Source organism: Dipodomys spectabilis, unplaced genomic scaffold, assembly GCF_019054845.1.
Source record: "Dipodomys spectabilis isolate Male_0828 unplaced genomic scaffold, ASM1905484v1 ptg000432l, whole genome shotgun sequence".
Taxonomy (NCBI): Eukaryota; Metazoa; Chordata; class Mammalia; order Rodentia; family Heteromyidae; genus Dipodomys; species Dipodomys spectabilis.
The window spans coordinates 945,256-966,853 of NW_024871109.1; the positions used below are offsets into that span (position 1 = coordinate 945,256).

The 21,598-nt window shown below is 51.9% G+C and overlaps 1 protein-coding gene across 2 annotated transcripts; it reads right to left on the reverse strand.

Moving 5' to 3' along the window:
* Window positions 1-8,572: 8,572 nt before the first annotated feature.
* Txnl4a (thioredoxin like 4A) lies at window positions 8,573-21,495 on the reverse strand. Of its 2 annotated transcripts, none has more exons than XM_042668344.1 (3): window positions 21,287-21,495; window positions 12,000-12,103; window positions 8,573-8,914 (listed from the first exon to the last, which is right to left on the reverse strand). In XM_042668344.1, the coding sequence occupies exons 1-3, from the start codon at window positions 21,437-21,439 to the stop codon at window positions 8,743-8,745; spliced, it is 429 nt and encodes a 142-aa protein (XP_042524278.1). In that variant the 5' UTR covers window positions 21,440-21,495; the 3' UTR covers window positions 8,573-8,742. The 2 variants fall into 2 exon arrangements, with proteins under 2 accessions (XP_042524278.1, XP_042524279.1); XM_042668345.1 differs by lacking the exon at window positions 21,287-21,495 and adding an exon at window positions 16,095-16,166.
* Between the last annotated feature and the right edge of the window lie 103 nt (window positions 21,496-21,598).

The following is a 21,598-nucleotide window of genomic DNA, read 5'->3' on the forward strand; positions in this document are numbered from 1 at the left end:
GGCCGAGCCGAGCCGGGCTGAGCCGGCCCGGAGCCGAGCCGGGCCGAGCCGAGCCGGGCTGAGCCGGCCCGGAGCCGAGCCGGGCCGAGCCGAGCCGGAGCCGGGCTGAGCCGGGCCGAGCCGAGAGGCCGCGGTCGGGGAGCCGGGCTGAGCCGAGAGGCCGCGGTCGGGGCTCTGCGTGCTCCTCGGTGAGCACCGCACCCCTCGCTCTTTCCCTCCCCTCCTGCCCGAGTTGCCCACTGAGAATCTCTGAATTGGTTCGCCCTTTACCCCCCAATCAGGGCCTAGTTACAGGGCTGCGTCGACGACTGTTATCCACGAGGACATCTCCAAATCTGGAACCTTCTTTTGAAGTGCCTTGGGTTTGGGGGTTGAAGGCTGGGCAAGTACTCTATCACTTAACCCACTCCACCCGTCCCTTTTCCTGTAGGTTCTTTTCAAGACAGCCGAGGCCGTGCCCAGGCCTCCGCCTGCAGCTCCCCTCGTAGCCCGGCTGGCCTCAAACCTCGATCCTCGATGCCTCAGTAGCCACTGTCCTGTGACACCACCTCCAGCTCAGAGCGGGGCCTGACCATAGAAGCCCCCTCCCACCGCCCTTCACGCCCTGCTGCCTGCTCAACCTGCGGCAGCCGCATGCCTCGGGCTCGGGCAGGTCTGGATGCCTGAAATGGAAGTCAGATCTTCAGACTGAAGCAGGTTAAGACAGAGGCTCTTCCAGGCTTCACTTGGAGGCCGGACTACGGTACAGCTGGGTGCGCGCTCGTCAGCACCTCTGGCCCTGCCTGCCCGTCAGTTCAAGATGCCTTGTCTGCTGGCAGCGGCGTCAGACACAGAGCTCCAGGCTTCCTCGGACAGAGCTTTCCTCTGAAATCAGCAGAGGTGCGGCCTGAGCACCCCTGGACTGCCTCTGGAGGCCTTAAAGACAGGGTGCAGTGCGGCGGTTCCGACAGAGCGAGGAGGAAGGAGAGCCCACGGCTGAAGAGCACCCACTGCCCGCCTGCTCGTGGGAGCTGTGCGCACAGCCCAGCGTGGGCAGCCCAGCCCAGCGTGGGCAGCACAGCCCAGCTGCGCAGCACAGCCCCTCGGTTCTGTCCTGGGACCCGAGCCCGGCCAGCTGCCCGGCCCCTCTTGTCTTGCCTGGAAAGTATCTCCCCTTTCATCCTTAAATTGGCTCGCACGAGTCTCATTCCTTCCAACTATATGTATTTCTGACACCAGGGCCTGGACTCTTCACTGCCCACAACCAGCTGCAGCCTTTCTCCCCAGACCTCCTCCTGCATTCCCTCAGCCGATTTAAAGAAAGCCCACATGGAGGCGCTTGCAATCCCAGCTCTCTGAGCAGAGATAGGAGAATTGTTGGTTTGAAGTCAGCCCGGGCTACATAGCGAAACTCCACCTCAAAAGCAGTAAGTCAGAGCTGTGGCTCACACCTGTCACCCTAGCTAAACAGTCAGAGCTGTGGCTCACACCTGTCACCTGCTGCTCTGCTCCGGAGGCTGCGGTTTGAAGTCAGGCCAGGCGGGAAGATCTGAGACTCATTTCCCATTAACTACGGAAGAGCGGCAGTGGAGCTCTGGGGCACAGATGTGGTTAGGGACAGTCCCCAAGCCCACGTTCAAACTCCAGGACTGCTGCGCGTGCACGCACGGAAGCACGTGTGCACACACGCACACGTGCACAACGCATGGACACATGCACACGCACGCGCGCACATTCACACGTGCACACATTCGCACACGCGCACACATTCGCACACGCGCAAACGTGCACACATTCACACACGTGCACACGCACAAGTGCACAACGCACGCACACGTGCACAACGCATGGACACATGCACACACGCGTGCACATTCACACACGTGCACACACAGCAAAAGCAGGCAGGAGACCGCGAGGCCGGCCGTACGCCTGCTCTCCGGGACAGGACAGACCTCCCCGCGGAGCAAGGGCGGCGTGTAGAGCCACTTGCGGGCCCGGAGGCGGCTCTGGAAGAGGCTCGTGACAGGAGAGCGCCAGGGCCGACACCCGCGGCTCCGCGGGACGAGGTAGGCGGCTTCCCCTCCCGCCTCGGGTCAGGAAACCGAAGGCGCCCGCAGCGAGGACCTTGGGAGCGGCCGGCGGGGCCCGAAACCCAAACTCCGGAGTCGCTGGGCGCCACTGCCAGGGTCCGCTCCGGAACCCGCCCCGCCCCTCCCCCGGATAGGCCCCGCCCCTGACAGACCCCGCCCACAACCCGCCCCACAGCCCCGCCCCCAGACAGACCCCGCCCCACAACCCAGCCCCGCCCCAGACCCCGCCCCGCACCCCAGCCCCGCCCCACAACCCGACCCCGCCCCACAGCCCCGCCCCCAGACAGACCCCGCCCCGCACCCCAGCCCCACCCCAGACAGACCCCGCCCCTCAACCCAGCCCCGCCCCAGACAGACCCCGCCCCTTCCCAGACAGACCCCGCCCCGCACCCCAGCCCACCTCCAGACGGACCCCGCCCCACACTCCAGCCCCGCCCCCAGTCAGACCCCGCCCCACACTCCAGCCCCGCCCCCAGTCAGACCCCGCCCCACACTCCAGCCCCGCCCCCAGTCAGACCCCGCCCCACACTCCAGCCCCGCCCCCAGTCAGACCCCATCCCGCACCCCAGCCCTGCCCCCGACAGACCCCACCCTGCAGGGGGCCTCCCTCGGCGCGCGGCAGCGGGCCGCAGACCCGGGACTTAGGAGGCCAGAGCCGAGGCCCCGGGGCCAGGCCTCAGCAGGCCTGCGCACGCGCGCGCACACACAAGCACCGGCCCGGGGCAGGGCAGGGCCGTGGGCCTAAGGTGCGGGCTCGGACGCGCGTGCCCTCCGTGGTGCGGCCGGACGCCCACCTCGGGGGCTCCAGCGTCCCCGGTTCCTCGACCTCGGGGACGCCTTGTCCGGTTTTGGGAAACACAAACGTGCTTCAGTCTGCCCCTGCCCCCTGCCCCCTGCCTCCTCCGCCAGGCCCCTGCCCCCTGCCCCCTGCCTCCTCCGCCAGGCCCCTGCCCCCTGCCCCCTGCCTCCTCCGCCAGGCCCCTGCCCCCTGCCCCCTGCCCCCTGCCTCCTCCGCCAGGCCCCTGCCCCCTGCCCCCTGCCCTCTGCCCCCTGCCTCCTCCGCCAGGCCCCTGCCCCCTGCCCTCTGCCCCCTGCCTCCTCCGCCAGGCCCCTGCCCCCTGCCCTCTGCCCCCTGCCCCCTGCCTCCTCCGCCAGGCCCCTGCCCCCTGCCCCCTGCCCCCTGCCTCCTCCGCCAGGCCCCTGCCCCCTGCCCCCTGCCCTCTGCCTCCTCCGCCAGGCCCCTGCCCCCTGCCCTCTGCCTCCTCCGCCAGGCCCCTGCCCCCTGCCCTCTGCCTCCTCCGCCAGGCCCCTGCCCCCTGCCCCCTGCCCTCTGCCTCCTCCGCCAGGCCCCTGCCCCCTGCCCTCTGCCTCCTCCGCCAGGCCCCTGCCCCCTGCCCTCTGCCTCCTCCGCCAGGCCCCTGCCCCCTGCCCCCTGCCCTCTGCCTCCTCCGCCAGGCCCCTGCCCCCTGCCCCCTGCCTCCTCCGCCAGGCCCCTGCCCCCTGCCCCCTGCCTCCTCCGCCAGGCCCCTGCCCCCTGCCCCCTGCCCCCTGCCTCCTCCGCCAGGCCCCTGCCCCCTGCCCCCTGCCCTCTGCCCCCTGCCTCCTCCGCCAGGCCCCTGCCCCCTGCCCTCTGCCCCCTGCCTCCTCCGCCAGGCCCCTGCCCCCTGCCCTCTGCCCCCTGCCCCCTGCCTCCTCCGCCAGGCCCCTGCCCCCTGCCCCCTGCCCCCTGCCTCCTCCGCCAGGCCCCTGCCCCCTGCCCCCTGCCCTCTGCCTCCTCCGCCAGGCCCCTGCCCCCTGCCCTCTGCCTCCTCCGCCAGGCCCCTGCCCCCTGCCCCCTGCCCTCTGCCTCCTCCGCCAGGCCCCTGCCCCCTGCCCTCTGCCTCCTCCGCCAGGCCCCTGCCCCCTGCCCCCTGCCCTCTGCCTCCTCCGCCAGGCCCCTGCCCCCTGCCCCCTGCCCTCTGCCTCCTCCGCCAGGCCTCTGCCCCCTGCCCGCCGGCCGGGCGCTCGGGGCACGTGGGCAGCTCCGCAGGCCGCACGCGGCCTCCCCCGGCCCGCACCCCGGGGTGAGGTCCACGCAGAGCACCGGACCCGGAGCTCGCGCAGAGCCGCTCCGTCCTCAGTGCGTCCCTGCCGGCAAATCCAGGGCAAAACCTTCATCCCGCACAGGCCCGTGTCCGATGGCGGCTGCGCTCCGCCGTCGCCCAGCAAAGGCCCCGGGCTTCAAAGGCTCGGGCGCGGCCTGGGGCCGACCCAGGCCACAGACTGCCTCCAGCGCAGCCGGGTTCGAGCCGCGGTGCCCTCAGAACGGAGGGGAAACGGAGGCAGCGAGAAGCCACCGACACACTGACATCACCGTCCCCGCCCCACGCAGAGCGGCTCCCCCGGCGCCGGTTCACCCGGGGCGGCTCCCGGCACCCGGGTCACCCCGGGTCACCCCGGCGCCCGGGTCGCCCCGGCGGCGCTCAGGCTGCGGCAGGTGTTTAAAGCCAGGGCGGACCCGACTCAGTGGTTCTCCTGCCACTGAACTGGAAGAGGGGAATCACTGAGGATTCACAGGAGGAGGTCAAAGGCCTCACGCACCAGCCGGGATGAGGAGTCTCCGAAAGAACACGGCCCGGCGGCGAGGAGGGCTCCCATCCTGGGCGTCTCTCTCCATTTTTTCACTTGAAAAATAAATCCCGCATTTGTTCACCCTGCGATTCTCCTGCACTGCATGAAAACCTTGTAAATGCTCTTTATGGGTCACCAACTAAAGTGCTCATAATGCTTCAGAGTGCACGCTTTAAGGAAAAGATTTAAAAATCTGATTTTAGAGTACTTTTCGCCACTTCCTGTCTTCAGGGAGCATACACATCACAATGAACCAGAGGTTCATTTCCTCTGAGATGACATTCATGTGACCACGTAAGTCCATAGTATGAGCTCTTACCAGATCCCAACAACAGCCCCGAGGACACCACCCAGTCCCTCTCCAATCAGTTTTGCAGTCCTGTGCAGGCAGTAGATGCTGTTTGATGTCTATGGCATTGTGACAGGCCTGGACAGTATGGGAAGATGACCAATCACGGGTTCACTGGGTAAACTAAAATGCTTTTGTTTACTCACCATTGTTAACCTATGTCAGATATTCAGTTACAACAAGTGATCCCTGTTTATCTTGCCAAATCAAGCTTGCTCTGGATCAGTGATTTAGTCCTGCTACTTAAACTCAGGGCCTGTGCCCTCCCTTGGCTTTTTTGCTCAAGGCTAGTGTACTAGGGCTTGAGACAGTTCCACTTCTGGATTTTGGGTGGTTAGATGGAGATGAAGAATCTTATGTGTTTTCTTACCTGGACTGGCTTTGAGTCACCAGTCTTAGACCTCAGCCTCCTGAGTAGCTAGGGTCACAGGCTGAGCCACTGGCACCCAGCTATCATCAATGATTTATTAATATCTGAATCTGGCCTGCTGGTTATTAAGACCAGTGTGTAAGCTACATTGTGCTACCCAGGATTCAAAGACATGGGTATGGTGGAGCTCTAGAAGTCTAACTATACAGAGGGACTGACATGGAAGGGCCGCTTGCACCCACCACGGCCTCATGGGTGACATGAGATCCATCCTCAAAAATAAAATGAAACTCTGACTGTAGAGGAAATGTGTTACCTGCCTCCCATATATTCGAATGCCTGGTATTCTGTAAGAGAATACTAAAAGGCCAGGGCAGCAGGTGAGGGCGGCCGTCTCCGGGCTGGACCGCCCAAGTTCCAACTGCTGAAACACTTACTAGACTAGGCACCAAATTAACTGGTGAAGTAGCTGTCAAAATTTCACCTTAGGATGCATATTAAAGGCAACCTAAATAGAAAGTCAGATATCTAACAAAAGTTTGAAAGTTGTTAAGGCCAAACTGGATGCTGGTGGCTCATGCCTGTAATCCTAGCTACTCAGGAGACTAAGATCTGAGGATCTGGCTTCAAAGATAGCCAGGGCAAGAGAGTCTATGAGACTCTAACCTCCAAATAACCAGCAACAGTCTGGATGTGGCAGCATGGCTCAAGTGGTAGAATGCCAACCTTCAGCAAAAATCAAGAAAACAAAAACCAACAACGAAGGGAGAGCACAGGCCCTGGGTTCAAGCTCTAGTACAGAGATGTGTGGGTGTGTGCGCACAGACACAGACGCAGAGTCCATAGGCCTTTTACATGAAAGAACATAAATCTGTTCTCCAGGGTTTGTGACTTTGCCTTCGGGCTTCTTCAAGCCTTCACTTGTACGGGAGAGGGGAGTTTGTGCCTCTTCGTAACCACTCCTCTGTAACTCCTTTTTACCTGTTACCTCCAGCAAGCTACAATTCTTTCCCAGCATGCACTAAAATTCAGACTGTTGTTCTCACTGAGGTCTAAACTCACACTGATTCCCATCTAAGTAAAAGAAACTTTTTATTATTTTAGTTTTTCTGTAGGCTGAATTTAGCTTACATAAGTTATAATTACAGAAAATTAGTGTACTTATTGGAAATTATATGATATTAACTATATATTAACTTTTTCTTACAGACTTGAAGATGTTAATAAAAACCGTTCTTTTGGAGTAATAACCTATGTAATATGAATTCTGATGCTTGAATTGTTTTGTACCAGTCCTGGGGCTTGAACTGAGTGCTGTCTCTGAGCTTCTTCAAAGGCTAGTGCTCTACCACTTAGACCACAGAGCGACTTCTGGCTTTCTGAGTAGTTTACTGGAGATAAGATTTCTCACAGACTTTTCTACCTGGGCTGGCTTTGAACCATATTCCTTGAATCTCAGCCTCCTGAGTAGTTAGGATGACAGGTGACACCCACCAGCACCTGACCTGGGGCTTGAACTCAGGGCCTGGCCACTGTCCCTGAGCTTCTTTTGCTCAAGGCTAGCACTCTACCACTTGAGCCACGACACCACTTCTGGCTTTTTCTGTGTATGTGGTACTGAGAACTGAACCCAGGACATCACGCATGGTAGGCAAGCACTCTACCACTAAACCACATTCCCAACCCAGGAAATTTATTTATTTATTTATTTTTTGGGTCCGGTCGTGGGCCTGAACTCTGGGCCTGGGCACTGTCCCTCAGCTCTTCAGCTCAAGGCTAGCGCTCTACCACTTGAGCCACAGCGCCACTTCCGGCTTTTTTCTTTCTGCTTATGTGGTGCTGAGGAATCGAACCCAGGGCCTCATGCATGCAAGGCAAGCGCTGTACCACTGAGCCACCTTCCCAGCCCCCAGGAAATTTATTTGTATGTGTCCTTAAGAACTTGTTTCATTCTTTTCTAAGAATGTGTTTTAATAATGACAATGAATCGGCCTACCCACGGCAGGCCTACTGCCACTCCACCTATCAGTGCTTCTTACATGCTAATGTATGTGTCAAGCAGGCTTACCCGTTCTCCAGGATCGTAGAGGATCACAGAGGCGTGCCAAGCAGCGCCTACCCAGGGTCACTCGGAAGGAAGGAGGGTACGAGGCAGGTCCAGATGTGGCCACTTGCTTCCATTTCAGAGTGTGTACGTGCCGAGAAGGGGGAGGGAGGACCCAGCTTCTTCCTGCCACCCAATGAGAGGCACCACTGGTGCCTCTTGACTTTCTACTAGATAGCTTAGACTGAGGAGACACGATTTCCTCAGAACATATGATGAGAACACCAGGCGTGTGCTTACGAAAGGGAAACCTACAAACAAGTACTCCTGTATCATCCTCTTTGAAATGTAAAGATTAAATACCCTAACAGGGTTTAATTCTACTTCTTGTTCTAGGTCAGTGATGCCACCCCAAGATTTATATAATTAATTTTAGCCTCATCACAGATGAGGTCATGCAGGGGTGGGGCAGGATACTAACACAATGTGACTAGTGTCCTTGCAAAAAGATAAATATTAGCAAGGTATTAGTAGCTCATACTGGTAATCCTAGCTACTTGGAGATCGGAGGATTTAACACTAGCCAGGGCAAAAAAAAAAAAAAAAAAAAGTGCATGAGACTCTCCAATCAACTACTAAAAAGCTGGAATTGGCACTGTGGCTCAAAGTGGTAGAGCACTAGCCTTGAGCAAAAGCCCAGGGACAGCATCCAGGCCCGGTGCCCAGCCAGATCAAGCTCCAAGACTGTCACCAAAAATAGTTAAATTTAGAGACAGCACATGAAGATAAAGATTAGAATAAATCATCTACAAGCCAAAAAATGTCAGACAACCTCCAGTCAGAGGGAGGTCTGAGATGGATTCTTCCCATAGTCTCAGCTGGAACCAAACCTGAGATGCCTGTATCTCAGGTTTGTCTCCAGAGCTGACAGACCATACATTTCTTTGCTGAGTCTATGGTATTTTTTGCTATGACAATCTTAGCAAACCAGCCAAATACGCAGAACTAAACAAGCCACATAAGACACATTCCCTGACTTCATTCCAAGGGTAAATAAAGACAGGAACCGGAAGAACTCTCGCCACCAAACATTCACACACCAAAGTTTCCAGAGAGAATTACCACTGTTCCTTCACTGGAAGTTTATTTGCTCAGCTAATTAAGGCCATGCTGCCCTCATCTCAAGGACCCTCCTGCCCTTGATTCACACACACTTTCCCAAAGGCTTTGAACAGCTGAGATTTCTTCCACATGGAAATGACTCCGAATATTGACGCACAGACTAAGGGGGGCAGGCTCAGTATCTGTATTTCGTGGAGTAGTCCTTGGGAGAGACCACCAATCCCCGTCCTTTGCGGGCACCACGGTACACGGTCTCTATGATGTCCACCATCTCCTGCTTGTCTTCCATGGCCCAATTAATTTTGTTGTTGTTGCCAGTGCCCAAATCAATCATGATGTGTTTGTTCCTGAAAAAGAAAAGGGAGACCAATCTTACAGGAAGAATTCCACAAAGTACCATTTTTCCTGCTGTCCCAAGCTCCTGTTGGCATGATTTAAGGACATGCATAAGCAAGGGGAGAGAAGGACACAACCTAAATGCTACTTCTGAAAATGCAATCCTGTGACCCCCAGCTCATGTCCTCTGGATAGATGTCCTGAAAGATAAAGGACAGAGTTTTGTCCTTTGGAAAGAAAGGCACATAATTTTCCAGAGTTGTACTAATTTTCCTTAAAAGCAATTTGTGAGTTTTTCATGTTATACTCTCAAGCACTTAGTACAAATTTTACTAAAAGCCTCACCCCTTTGAAATGAGAATGACAACTTCTACCTATGTGACCAGGAAACAGATGATCCTTTAGATGCTTCTCTTTCAAGAGGCTAGAAATCTGTACTTGCACTTGCCACAGTAAAGATGCTATCGGTCCATTGTACCTATAGGACTTATTCTTGGTTTGCTGAAGATCAATTTTTGTTAGGTTAACTTTTTATTTTTACAGGATCACATATTTGGCTTCAACCCTATTCCAGACAGGGTTCTATGTGGGACCTCTGTGCTTAGCAGCCTAAAGGCTAATCAAGAGAACTCTTCTGGGTCACGTTTTGCTTTTAAGATAACCTCTAACAGCGAGATTCCCAGAATAGGGATATGCAGTCCCTCCTACCACTTTTAATGTGTCAGCTCTGCTCTACAACTCATCCCCCGTATTTTTGGTGCCAATCTCTCAATAGAGAACATGACTTCTTTTATGTATTCTTTTTTTTTTTTGGGTCCGGTCTTGGGGCCTGAACTCTGGGCCTGGGCGCTGTCCCTCAGCTCTTCAGCTCAAGGCGAGCACTCTACCACTTGAGCCACAGCTCCACTTCCGGCTTTTTTCTTATGTGGTGCTGAGGAATCGAACCCAGGGCCTCGAGCATGCAAGGCAAGTGCTCTACCACTGAGCCACCTTCCCAGCCCCTTTTATGTATTCTTACAGCCCTGTGTGATTGAAGATAGGCTTTTTCAGCCGTTGTGTCTGTCTAAATAAGTGTCCTCTAGATTTCTATAACTGCTTATTGCTTAGCTGTTCCTTTCATTACGTGGTTGTATGAGAACAGGATCTCATCTTATGCCCCAGCACCACACACTGAGGAGCCTATTATGCTCTCAATGTACATATTTGATCCATAAAGTGCCCTGGACATTCTTGCAACTTGACCTAGAATTCTGGGTCACTGTTTAATACAAGTTCGACATCAGTCACAATGAGGCTTCTCAAAGCTGTTCCCTACAATCTCCTTGCCACTGCAACATCTCTAGCTCTAAAGACATTCCTCTATTACTTAGAGAGGAGCCTGCTTCTCAAATGCAAGAGAGGGGATCCTTGATACATGGAAAACAAGGACACGCTCCTGCAGCTATGAGAAAAGCTGGACTTGCAGATAACAAACCTGAGGAAAGTTCCAAGCAAAGTCTTCGAAGGTGCTACATAGTAAAAATGGGAGGAAAGAGAGACAAAATGGCATGTGAAATGTTAGTAAGAGGGCTGGGAATATGGCTCAGTGGTAGAGTGCTTGCTTAGCATGCATGAAGCCTTGGGTTCGATTCCTTAGTGCCAAGTAAACAGAAAAAGCCAGAAGTGGCACTATGGCTCAAGTGGTAAGAGTGTTAACCTTGAGCAAAAGAAGCCCAGGGACAGTGCCCAGGCCCTGAGTTCAAGCCCTGGGACTGGCAAAAAAAAAAAAAAAAAAATTAAAAATAAATTAGTAAGAATACATTCTCAGCTTCTACAAAGGATGAGGTGCTGAAATTCAGAAATGACTACTGATTGCGTAGAAACAACAAAACTTGGACAGTTTCATACTGAAACCTGTAAGAACAGAGAGAGCACTCAGTTAAAGCAGATGAAGGGTATGCCTCAGTCTTCTCACTAGCAGGGGTCCTTGAAGTATCATCGAGGGAGACTATCCTTTCTGTCTGAAACTGAAGGACAGAGAGGACCAGGAAAAAGAAGGAACGGCCGGGGCTGGGACGCGGCTCAGTGGTACAGTGCTTGCCTTGCATGCATGAGGCCCTGAGTTCAATTCCTCAGCACCACATAAGCAAAAAGAAAAAAGCCGGAAGTGGCGCTGTGGCTCAAGTGGTAGAGCGCTAGCCTTGAGCTGAAGAGCTGAGGGACAGCGCCCAGGCCCAGAGTTCAGGCCCCAAGACCGGACCCCAAAAAAAAAAAAAAAAAAAAAAGAGAGAGAGAGAGAATGTCAAAAGAATACCCTCACTGATTCTGTTTGTGAAAGTGGAGGAACCTCTTAAGAAAAGTGTGGCCATGCTGACAGGAGAAAGAAGAGAGGAAGGAAAGAGACCGTGGACAGATTCATAAGGTGAGTAGTCACATTTGGCTGAGAGCCTCAATGCAGCAAAGCAGACTCAAGCACACAGACCTCAACTTAGGCCTGAACCTTACAAGACCTTGCATCAGGAACTATGAACTCATAAACGGCACTGGTTTATGCTGCCATATCTGCAAAAAAGAAAGTTGACACACATGGCTACCACCTACCCAGATCTTCCTTCGCATTTAGGAGCCGTGCTCTAGAAGGTAGCCCAATACCCATATTGCTATGTACCAACTATCTAGAATCTTGACAAATAAGGGCAAGGTCAAATGGTGATCTCTTTCTAAGTTGAATCCATACATTTGAATTTTTGAGCTGATAATCTTGTATTTATAACCAAAGTAAAGTTGAGGCTTTCTTTTGGCACTTATAAAAGACATCAAATAAAGTTAATGACATCACACTTAATGTGTGAGTTATCTTAAGGCAATTTTCATCAGTAGGCTGGTTATACTTAAAGGTTTGGGAGTAGTTATTTAAAAAGTAATTTGTTACTGAGTAAATGCTAAAATGGGAACCGTTACTCTGAAAATTATTTCAAAGATTCATACTGCCTTGTGATAAAATCTGCGTTGTGGTAAGACTGCATGGATTGACTTCTAAATGATAAAAGAATCTGTCCCATCAGACTTCCAAAGAAGCAATACCCCCATTTTAATAACAGCTTTAAAATAACATACCTGAAGAAAAACATGACAGTACATGGATCATATAACTCATACATTTTGTTGAAGTCAGGTACTTCTGTAATATCCACAAGATAAATAACTGCAAAATTTTTAACCTAAAAATAAAGGAGATTTAAGAAATAACCTAAAAACAGACTTATTTGGCTTTCATAACATAAAAGCAAACTGAAACAATAAAATAATTTGCATAAACTAAACAATTTTTACAAAGCAATCCAAAAACTTTTGCCCACAGAGCTGACACACAGATAAAAAAACAGTACATCATCAAGATCCTGTTTACAACTAGGAAGTTATGAAAGTCTTGCAGAAAACACTCAAAGGTGTATTTTACATGCTGACCAGTACAAATACTCATTACATGGGATGCTAGCAGTATCCCCAGTCCTCTACAAATGTGAGTTCTTCCCTTCCTTCCTCCCTCCTCTTTTTTCTTTTTTTGTTCTAAGTACTGGGGCTTGAACTCAGCCCCTTACTCTCACTTTCTTTTGCCCACAAATGCAGGTCCAGGTTTTTGCTGGTTAACTGAAGATTTAAGAGTCTCACATCATTTGTCTCCCCTGGCAAACAATATTTAACAAGTCATATTTACTGAGTCATCTTAAAGCAGATCTCAGTCTCCTGAGTAGCTAGATGTGAACCATTGGTGCCCAGCTCTGTAAGTTAACTACAAGTTCATCAAAGAAATTCAGAGAAAACAGAGTAATTTTAAAAGAGATTAAGTCATCTCCAATCTCACACTTAAAGCAACTGCTGCTAATATTTTTGCTGTATTCTGTCCTTTTATCCGGGCGTACTTAAGAAAATCTATACTGTTTTAACAAAGTGGGATCATACCATGTTTTGAATCAGGTTTAATGATACAAATTACCTATTTTCTGGGCCAGACATGATGACTCATGACTGTAATTCCAGCTCTTTAGGAAGCAAGGATAGGAGGATTGCAGTTTGAGGTCAGAATAGTTAGCAAGGAAAAAAAAGCCAGGTATGGTAGTGCATGGCTGTAATTGCAGCTACTCAGAGGCAAAATGGGGCAGGGCATAAAGCCCTGGGCTCCGTTCCTCAGCACCACATACACAGATCAGGCCAGAAGCGGCACTGTGGCACAAGTGCTAGAGTCCTAGCCTTGTGCAAAACAAGTTCAGGGACAGTGCCCAGTTCAAGTCACAGGAAGATGAGGCTCAAGGCTGGCCTTGGCAAAAGTATGAAACTGATCCGAGAAACCAATTAAAGTAAAAGAGCTGGGAACCTCCTCCATTGCTGTGGCACTTGCCTAGCAAGTGGGAGGCCCTCAACTCAAGCTCTAGTACTGCTCAAAACAGAAAAGAATTATTTACCTATTTTCCAGAAAAAACAACAACATATGGCTGTGTATTATCCCGTCAAATAAGTATGACACTATTTTACCATTCTGTTTTTCCTTCCCTGATTTTTTATGAGTACCACTCACCTGTGTACATTCGTACCTTAAAATGTGTACATACACCATTTCCTAAGGATGTATCTTAAAACTACCATCTCAGGGACAGAATCCTCAGCAACACCGTCTAGCCCACATCTACCTACACGTGATGGGTGGAACTATGTTCCCCAGGAGATCTGAAGTGCCTGGGAAAGAGCACCACTACAGGTTAAATGATTTAGGGTTACACGAGGTGCACTTGCTCTCCTGACACAGAGGCCCAGTTACAAGAAGAACTGAAGGATGCACCTACCCATCAGCTAAGGAAACCAGAGGTGGCCAGCCACCACCACAAGTCAGAGGAGGTCCAGGATCAAAAGGACTGTGTTCCTACAAACATCTGAACTTGGGATTTCTGGTTTCCAGAACTATGAAATCATAAATTCCTGTCACTGGGAGCCCCTCAGAGGGTTGTATTTTCTATGGCTGCTGCAGGAAACCAACACAACACACATTTCTTTTGTTTTCTTTTTTTTTTTTTTTGGGGGGGGGGGTCCTGGGTTAAAACATAGGGCTTCATGCTTGCTAGCCAGACATTCTATCACTTAAGCCATACTCCTCACCTTTTGGCTTTAGCTCTTTTTCAGACAGGATCTCGTGATTTTGCTGGGAGCCAGCCTCTGCAATCACCTATTTATTTCTCTGTGTGACTGGGACACAGGTATATACCACCATGCCTAGTTTGTGGGTTGAGATGAAGGTCTTGCTAACTTTTTGACCAGCCTGACTCCAAACTGCAATCCTCCTGAACTTTGCCTCTCAAATAGTTGGGATTATAGCTGTGAGCCACAGTGCCTGGGCCATATATTTTTTTTTTAACACTTAGTAGGTCTGGTGGCTCATACCCATAATCCCAGCAACTTAGGAGTCTGAGGTATGAAGATTGCAGTTTGAAGCCAGCCTGAGCAGGAAAAGTCTGTGACACTCTTATCTCCAATTAGCCAACAAAAACCATGAGCAGAGCTATGGCTCAAGTGGCACAGTGCCAGCACTGAACAGAAAAAAAAAAAAAAAAAAGCTCAAGAGTAGTATCCAGACTCCAAGTTCAAGCCCCAGGATCAGCACTAAATAAATAAATACATAACTATTCAATCATACTTGCTGTCCTGAGGATTATAGCTCAGTAGCTTTTGAGCTTTACGACTGGACTAAGGGCTCAATAAACAACAGCCTGTTAAAACCATCATATGCTCCTATCACTGGACATTCAGACTGTTTCCAACCTTGCTAGAAACTACAAGTACTTCTCACTGAGCATAAAGCTATGCATAACTGTCCCTTCCCCCAAGAGAGGAGAGTTTCTGGGCCCTAAGGCATGACTATTCTTTTTGTGCTGGTCCAAAGGCTTGAGTTCAGCGCCTGGGCTCTGTCCCTGAGCTTTTTTGCTCAAGGCTGGCACTCTACCATGTAACCACAGCTCTTACTTCCAGCGTTCTGGTAGCTAATTACAGATAAGAGACTCATGGACTTTCCTGAGTGGCTGACTTCTTCAAATCAAGCTCCTTCGATCTCCGCTTCCTGCATAGTTATGATTACAGACATGAGCCCCTGGTGCCCGGCAATGTGGTCATTCTTGATGCCAAACTGCTCTGCAAAAAGACTCCATCCAGGGGCTGGGAAGGTGGCTCAGTGGTAGAGCGCTTGCCTTGCATGCATGAGGCCCTGGGTTCAATTCCTCAGCACCACATAAGCAAAAAGAAAAAAGCCGCAAGTGTCGCTGTGGCTCAAGTGGTAGAGCGCTAGCCTTGAGCTGAAGAGCTGAGGGACAGCGCCCAGGCCCAGAGTTCAGGCCCCACGACCGGACCCAAAAAAAAGAAAAAAAAAAAAAAAAGACTCCATCCATCTCCTCAATGAACATTGCATTAGCTCACTGCTATTAAATGTCCTTCAATCCTTTTTTTTTTTGAGGGGGGGGGGGGTCATGGGCCTGGGCGCTGTCCCTCAGCTCTTCAGCTCAAGGCTAGTGCCCTACTACTTGAGCCACAGCGCAACTTCTGGCTTTTTCTGCTTATGTGGTGCTGAGGAATTGAACCCAGGGCCTCATGCATGCAAGGCAAGCCCTCTACCACTGAGCCAAATTCCCAGCCCAACAAACTGTATTTCTACAAAATGGAAAAACAGTCCAAAAAGTTTTTTTTTTCTTCAAAACTGCATGAAATTGCTTCACACAAAACTTATGAAGCTCTACATATCTGTAAAACTTTTAAGCATATCAACTTTCAGATTAACTTCCTTCATTAAGTATTCAGCTCAAAAGTAGTCTAGCAAGCCGGGCGCTGGTGGCTCACGCCTGTAATCCTAGCTATCTCAGGAGGCTGAGATCTAAGGATCGCGGTTCAAAGCCAGCCTGGGCAGGAGAGACTGTGAGACTCCTATCTCCAGTAAACCACCAGAAAACCGGAAGTGGCGCTGTAGCTCAAGTGGTAGAGCGCTTGCCTTGAGCTGAAGAGCTGAGGGACAGCGCCCAGGCCCAGAGTTCAAGCCCCACGACCGACAAAAAAAAAAAAAAAAAAAGTAGTCTAGCAAGAGGTGGGGTAGGCAGCAACAGAGAACAAAGTGATAAAGACATTCAAAGATAAACAGGTTACTTAAATCCAGCCTGAACACGGGGAACTTTTACTCACTTTAAAACAGCAAGAATATCCAAACAGGGCTCCTAGCAAGACGAGGAAGATACTCCACTATCTGCTAATTCTGCAGAGGGAGGCTTTTAAATAATTATACTGTTTCTTTATGCTACAACCTTAAGTTATGAAAATTTCCATTGAACTTCACCAAAAAGGTTTCTCCTCTTTATATTAAGAAAATTAAACATTAATAGCCCCTTAATGCACTTCAAGCTTGCATTTTTAGTAACTACGCTGTAACACAGCATTAAAATTTTTTAAATTAATCCCAGGCTAGGACTGTGGCTCAAAAAGTATAGCATCTGTGTCCATCAAATTAGGAGATCTGAGTTCAAACTCTTCTACTGCCCCTCAAAATAAATACATAAATCAGGCATTAGGGCCTCATGCCTGTAATCCTACTCAGAAGGCTGAGATCTGAGAATTCTGGTTCGAACCAGCCGGGGCAGAAAAGTCCCTGTGACACTCTTATCTCCAATTAACCACCAAAAATAAACCGAAGCAGAGCTGGTTCAAAGTGGCAGAGCGCACTGGCTTTAACATCCAGGCCCTGAGTTCAAGCCTCAGGACAAAAACAAAGTAATCCAAATTTTGGATTAAACAGTAATTTCATTTTTTTTTTTTTGGTCCGGTTGTGGGGCCTGAACTCTGGGCCTGAGCACTGTCCCTCAGCTCTTCAGCTCAAGGCTAGCACTCTACCACTTGAGCCACAGCGCCACTTCCGGCTTTTTCTGGTTATGTGGTGCTGAGGAATTGAACCCAGGGCCTCATGCATGCAAGGCAAGCACTCTACCACTGAGCCACCTTCCCAGCCAAGAAAATAATTTTAAAAGCCTAATTAATACGATCAATATCCAATAAAGTATGAGTCCACTGAGGAAAACAAAACAGATTAGGAAAGAGAACAATCTGGTGAAATCCCTAAACACATGAACACATATGAAATCTGCTTCCTAGCTAAGAGCCTCCTGCTGAGCTCCACTTAGTCTAAAGCAAAGGCCCTCACATTTCTGGCCGCCCAGCAGAGGAGACCGCACCAGTCTCACGTCACCACCTGCAAAGTAGAATAGCGATAAATTCTAGAACACATGTTCCAAGTCAAGTCAAAGTCCATATACCAGTGACTTGCTTTTGGTAGTTCTTCACTTTGTCCTTGTCCACTATGGCTTCAGAAATACAGAAACAATTCCTGAACTACCTCAGGCAGCACCTCTAGCCCCTGGCTGACAGAGCACCCCAGGCAGAGAATGCTGTCTGGATCCACAGGTGCCTCCTTACTGTCTGGGGCCTACGAGAGAGGATGAGAGGTAGCTGATAACACAAACACCACTACAGCAGCCCTGACTTCCACCCAGCACTTCCTGAAAGCGAGGCCTGGGGTCAGGCCACCAGAATTCTCTCAGACACTTCTTTTTAAACTATTTTTTATTTCATAGTTGTAAAAAAGGATTTCAAGCCGGGCTCTGGTGGCTCATGCCTGTAATCCTAGCCACTCAGGAGGCTGAGATCTGAGGATCGTGGTTCAAAGCCAGCCTGGGCAGGAAAGGCTGTGACTCTTATCTCCAATAGACCACTCAGAAAACCAGAAATGGAGCTGTGGCTCAAGTGGTAGAGTGCTTGCCTTGAGCTGAAGAGCTGAGGGGCAGAGCCTCGGCCCTGAGTTCAAACCCCATGACCAACCTAGATAAATAAATAAATAAATAAATAAATAAGGATTTCAAGCCAGGTTATGAGTACAATGCATCTGTTTTGTTTGGTTGTGCTGATCTCCAATTTAGGGTCTGGGTGCTGCCCCTGAGCTTTTGTGCTCAAAACTAGTACTCTGACCACCTGAGTCACAGCTCTCCACTTCTGGATTTCTTTTCTGTGGTAGTTAATTGGAGATAAGAATCTCAAGGACTTCCTGCCCTGGCTGAGCAGCCAAGATTATAGGTGTGAGCCACCAGGGCTGGGCTTACAATGCCTGGTGATTCTCCCCCATCTTTCCCTAGGCCTACCCTCAAGTTACATAGTTCAATTCTTACTGTTATTTTGTTTTTTTGTCAGTCATGGGGCTTGAACACTGGGCCTGGGCACTATCCGAGCTCCTCCACTCAGGCAAGTACTCTACCACTTGAGCCACAGTGCCACTTCTGAGTAGCTAGGATTACAGATATGAGCCACCGGTGCACTGTTGGCTCCCTCTCCTGCTGAGCAGCTCTGTAATGAGCTTTTCTGAGCCAGGGGTCCAAAGGCTCAGACTGATAATGGGAGACAGTTGGAAGATAGTTGGAAGCCAGTTCAGGCAGTAAAGTTTGGAAAATTCCCTCACAACCCATAGCCAGATACAGTGGCACACACTTATCATCTTAATCTACATGGGAAACTGAGATTATGAGAGCAGTTCCAGGCCAGCCCAGACAGAGAAAACCAAGAGAGTCCATCTCAACAGAGGACACTGGACATGGCGGCACACACCTTCCATCCCACCAACAACTGAACGCCTATGTCCAGAAGCCAGACCTGGGCAGAAAGCAAGCCCTATGTCAAAAATAACCAGTGAAAAACATGGCTCAGAAGTAGAACATCTGCCTAACAAGTACAAGGCCCTAAGTTCAAACCCACTACCACAAAACAAAACATCTTTCTGTGGCTCCTCCTAGACCAGCAGCACCAGAATCTCTGAAATACACTGCAGAAACACTCCAAAAGACAGCACCTTGAGGAGTTTCCTTTTCTAAACACCGTCATATGTTCTTAGTAATTCCTGAAGAATTACTTTAACCTAACCAACATCAGCCATCTGTGAGATGGAAAAGAAAAAGAGCTGCTTCAGAGTTTACTCTTCCCTAAAATAAATAAGTTCTATGGAAGGGGAAGTGTGGCTCAATTGGTAGCCTATCAGCCTTGGCCAAAAAAGCTAAGCAAGAGCACATGGCCCTGAGTTCAAGCTCCAATACCACACAGGAAAAAAATGAACAGTGAAATTACTTACAGAATAAAAATGTTATTAACCCTTCACTATCTTTGCCTTTTGACCTATTCCTACAGCAGCAAACACCTAATAATATTGTAAAACTGCCAGAAAGAATTTATAAGAGCCAGGTGCGAATGGCTCTCCTAATGACTCACAAAGCTGAAATCTGAGGATCAAGGTTTGAAGCTAGCCTGGGCAGAAAAGTACATGTCTCTTATCTTCAATTAACCAGCAAAAAGCTGGAAGTGTAGTGTGGTTCAAGTGGTAGAGCACCAGCCTTAAGCAAAAAAGCTCAGGTGTCCAGGCCGAGTTCACTTCAATTCACAGTACTGGCACAAAAAAAAAAAAGGAAAACAGGCCTGGTGGCTCACTCCTGTAATCCTAGCTACTCAGAAGGCTGAGATCTAAGGATTGTGGTTCAAAGCCAACCCAGGCAGGAAAGTCTGAGAGACTCTTATCTCCAATAAACCACCAGAAAACCAGAAGTGACGCTGTGGCTCAAGTAAGTGGTAGGGTGGGCACTATCCCTGAGCTTCATTTGCTCAAAGCTAGCACTCTACCACTTGAGCCACAGCACCACTTCCAGCATTTTCTGTTTATGTGGTAGTGAGGAATCGAACCCAGGGCTTCATGCATGCTGGGCAAGCACTCTACCACTAAGCCACCTTCCCAGCCCCCAAGAATAAAATCCTTGTTGGAGAACCCAGGACTCCAAGGTGAGCACTCTACCACATGAATTATATGCCTTCCTTCCTTCCATTTCCCTCTCTCCCTCCCTCCCTTCCTTCCTTCTATTTCCCTCTCTCCCTCCCTCCCTTCCTTCCATTTTAAGGAGTTCTAAAAAGAAGTTTCAACTTGGCATGTCAGATTGTAAGTACACCTTTCCATCATTCTCCAAGTCTCACAGCTACCTTTGCCTGCCCTCAAACCCCTGATCTTTTTGCTTCGAAAGCAGCTGCGATTACACACCTGTAAGGTCGTCCTCGGTTCCCAACTGCACTTTATTGGCAGACAAGTGTCATAGCTGACCCAGAGTACTATGAAACATTAAAAAAGATAGTTCTGGGGCTGGGAGGGTGGCTCAGTGGTAGAGTGCTTGCCTTGCATGCATGAGGCCCTGGGTTCGATTCCTCAGCACCACATAAGCAAAAAGAAAAAAGCCGGAAGTGGCGCTGTGGCTCAAGTGGTAGAGCGCTAGCCTTGAGCTGAAGAGCTGAGGGACAGCGCCCAGGCCCAGAGTTCAGGCCCCACGACCGACAAAAAATAAAAAAAAAAACATGAACGTAATTCGACTTTCTCTTAATATTTAATCGTTCCAACAGACAAATTACTTACAAGGGGTGTGGAAGGGTAAGGAGTGGCGGTCCCTCCTTATAATAATCCCAGCACTGGGAGACTGAAACAGGGGTCCTCAGTTTAAGGTCAGCTCTGGCGCCTCGCACGTAGCCCCGCCCCTTCCACGCCCCCAAAAATCATTTACCACGTTAGCACCTAAAAGTTCTGCTGTGCAGACACCCCAAGTGCCCACCCCCAGCCAAGGGGCACGCCGCCGGAGTAAGGCCCTCTGCACCGAGACCGTTCCAGACGCTCGGCCCAGGCGGCGCAGCCCGCGCGCCCGCGTCTGAAGCCGGGCACGGGCACTCCAGTGCCCGGCAGGACTCGCTACTTATTCGGGGACCGGGCTCACGAATCTCTCAAAGGTAAGGAGAGACCCGGCCCTGCATCGCGAGCCCGGGGCAGGGCCGAGGGCCACGCCGGCGCCGGTGGCGGAGCGCCGGAGGGCCGCGCCTCCCGCCGCCGCTGCGGGTCGGAGCCCGCGCCTCCCGCGCCTCCCGCCACCGCTGCGGGTCGGAGCCCGCGCCTCCCGCGCCTCCCGCCACCGCTGCGGGTCGGAGCCCGCGCCTCCCGCGCCTCCCGGAGGCCGCCGCTGCGGGTCGGAGCCCGCGCCTCCCGCGCCTCCCGCGCCTCCCGCCACCGCTGCGGGTCGGAGCCCGCGCCTTCCGCCGCCGCTGCGGGTCGGAGCCCGCGCCTTCCGCCGCCGCTGCGGGTCGGAGCCCGCGCCTCCCGCGCCTCCCGCCACCGCTGCGGGTCGGAGCCCGCGCCTCCCGCGCCTCCCGCCACCGCTGCGGGTCGGAGCCCGCGCCTCCCGCGCCTCCCGCGCCTCCCGCCACCGCTGCGGGTCGGAGCCCGCGCTCCCGCGCACGCGCCGCGCGCCCGGCCGGCGCCCAGCTACCTTCTCGGCTATGCTGTACAGAACCTCGTCCATCTTCATGCAGGTGGGGTCCCAGTCGTGTCCGAACCGAATGACCACCACGCGGTCCTCCTCCGACAGGATGGCCTGGTCCACCTGCCAGCCGTTGTGCAGGTGCGGGAGCATGTACGACATCCTGACGCGGCCCGACGCCTCGGGCGGCCGGGGCCGCCCCGCCGGCTCCCCGCGCACCGCCCCCGGCCCCGCTCCCGCTCCCGCTCCCGGCCGCCGAGGCCCGGTAGTCAGCCACGGGCCAAACCAGCGCCGCCCGCGCAGCGGGTCCTCGGGGCGCGC

Bases quoted from the DNA above. Each gene is read 5' to 3' on its own strand.
- Txnl4a (XM_042668344.1), bottom strand. From the start codon at position 21,439: ATGTCGTACATGCTCCCGCACCTGCACAACGGCTGGCAGGTGGACCAG. The intron at 12,104-21,286 runs GTAGCTGGGCGC...CTTTATTTTTAG, and splicing joins TGTACAGCATAGCCGAGAAG to GTTAAAAATTTTGCAGTTAT. The intron at 8,915-11,999 runs GTATGTTATTTT...TTTCTTTTTCAG, and splicing joins ACTGTCATGTTTTTCTTCAG to GAACAAACACATCATGATTG.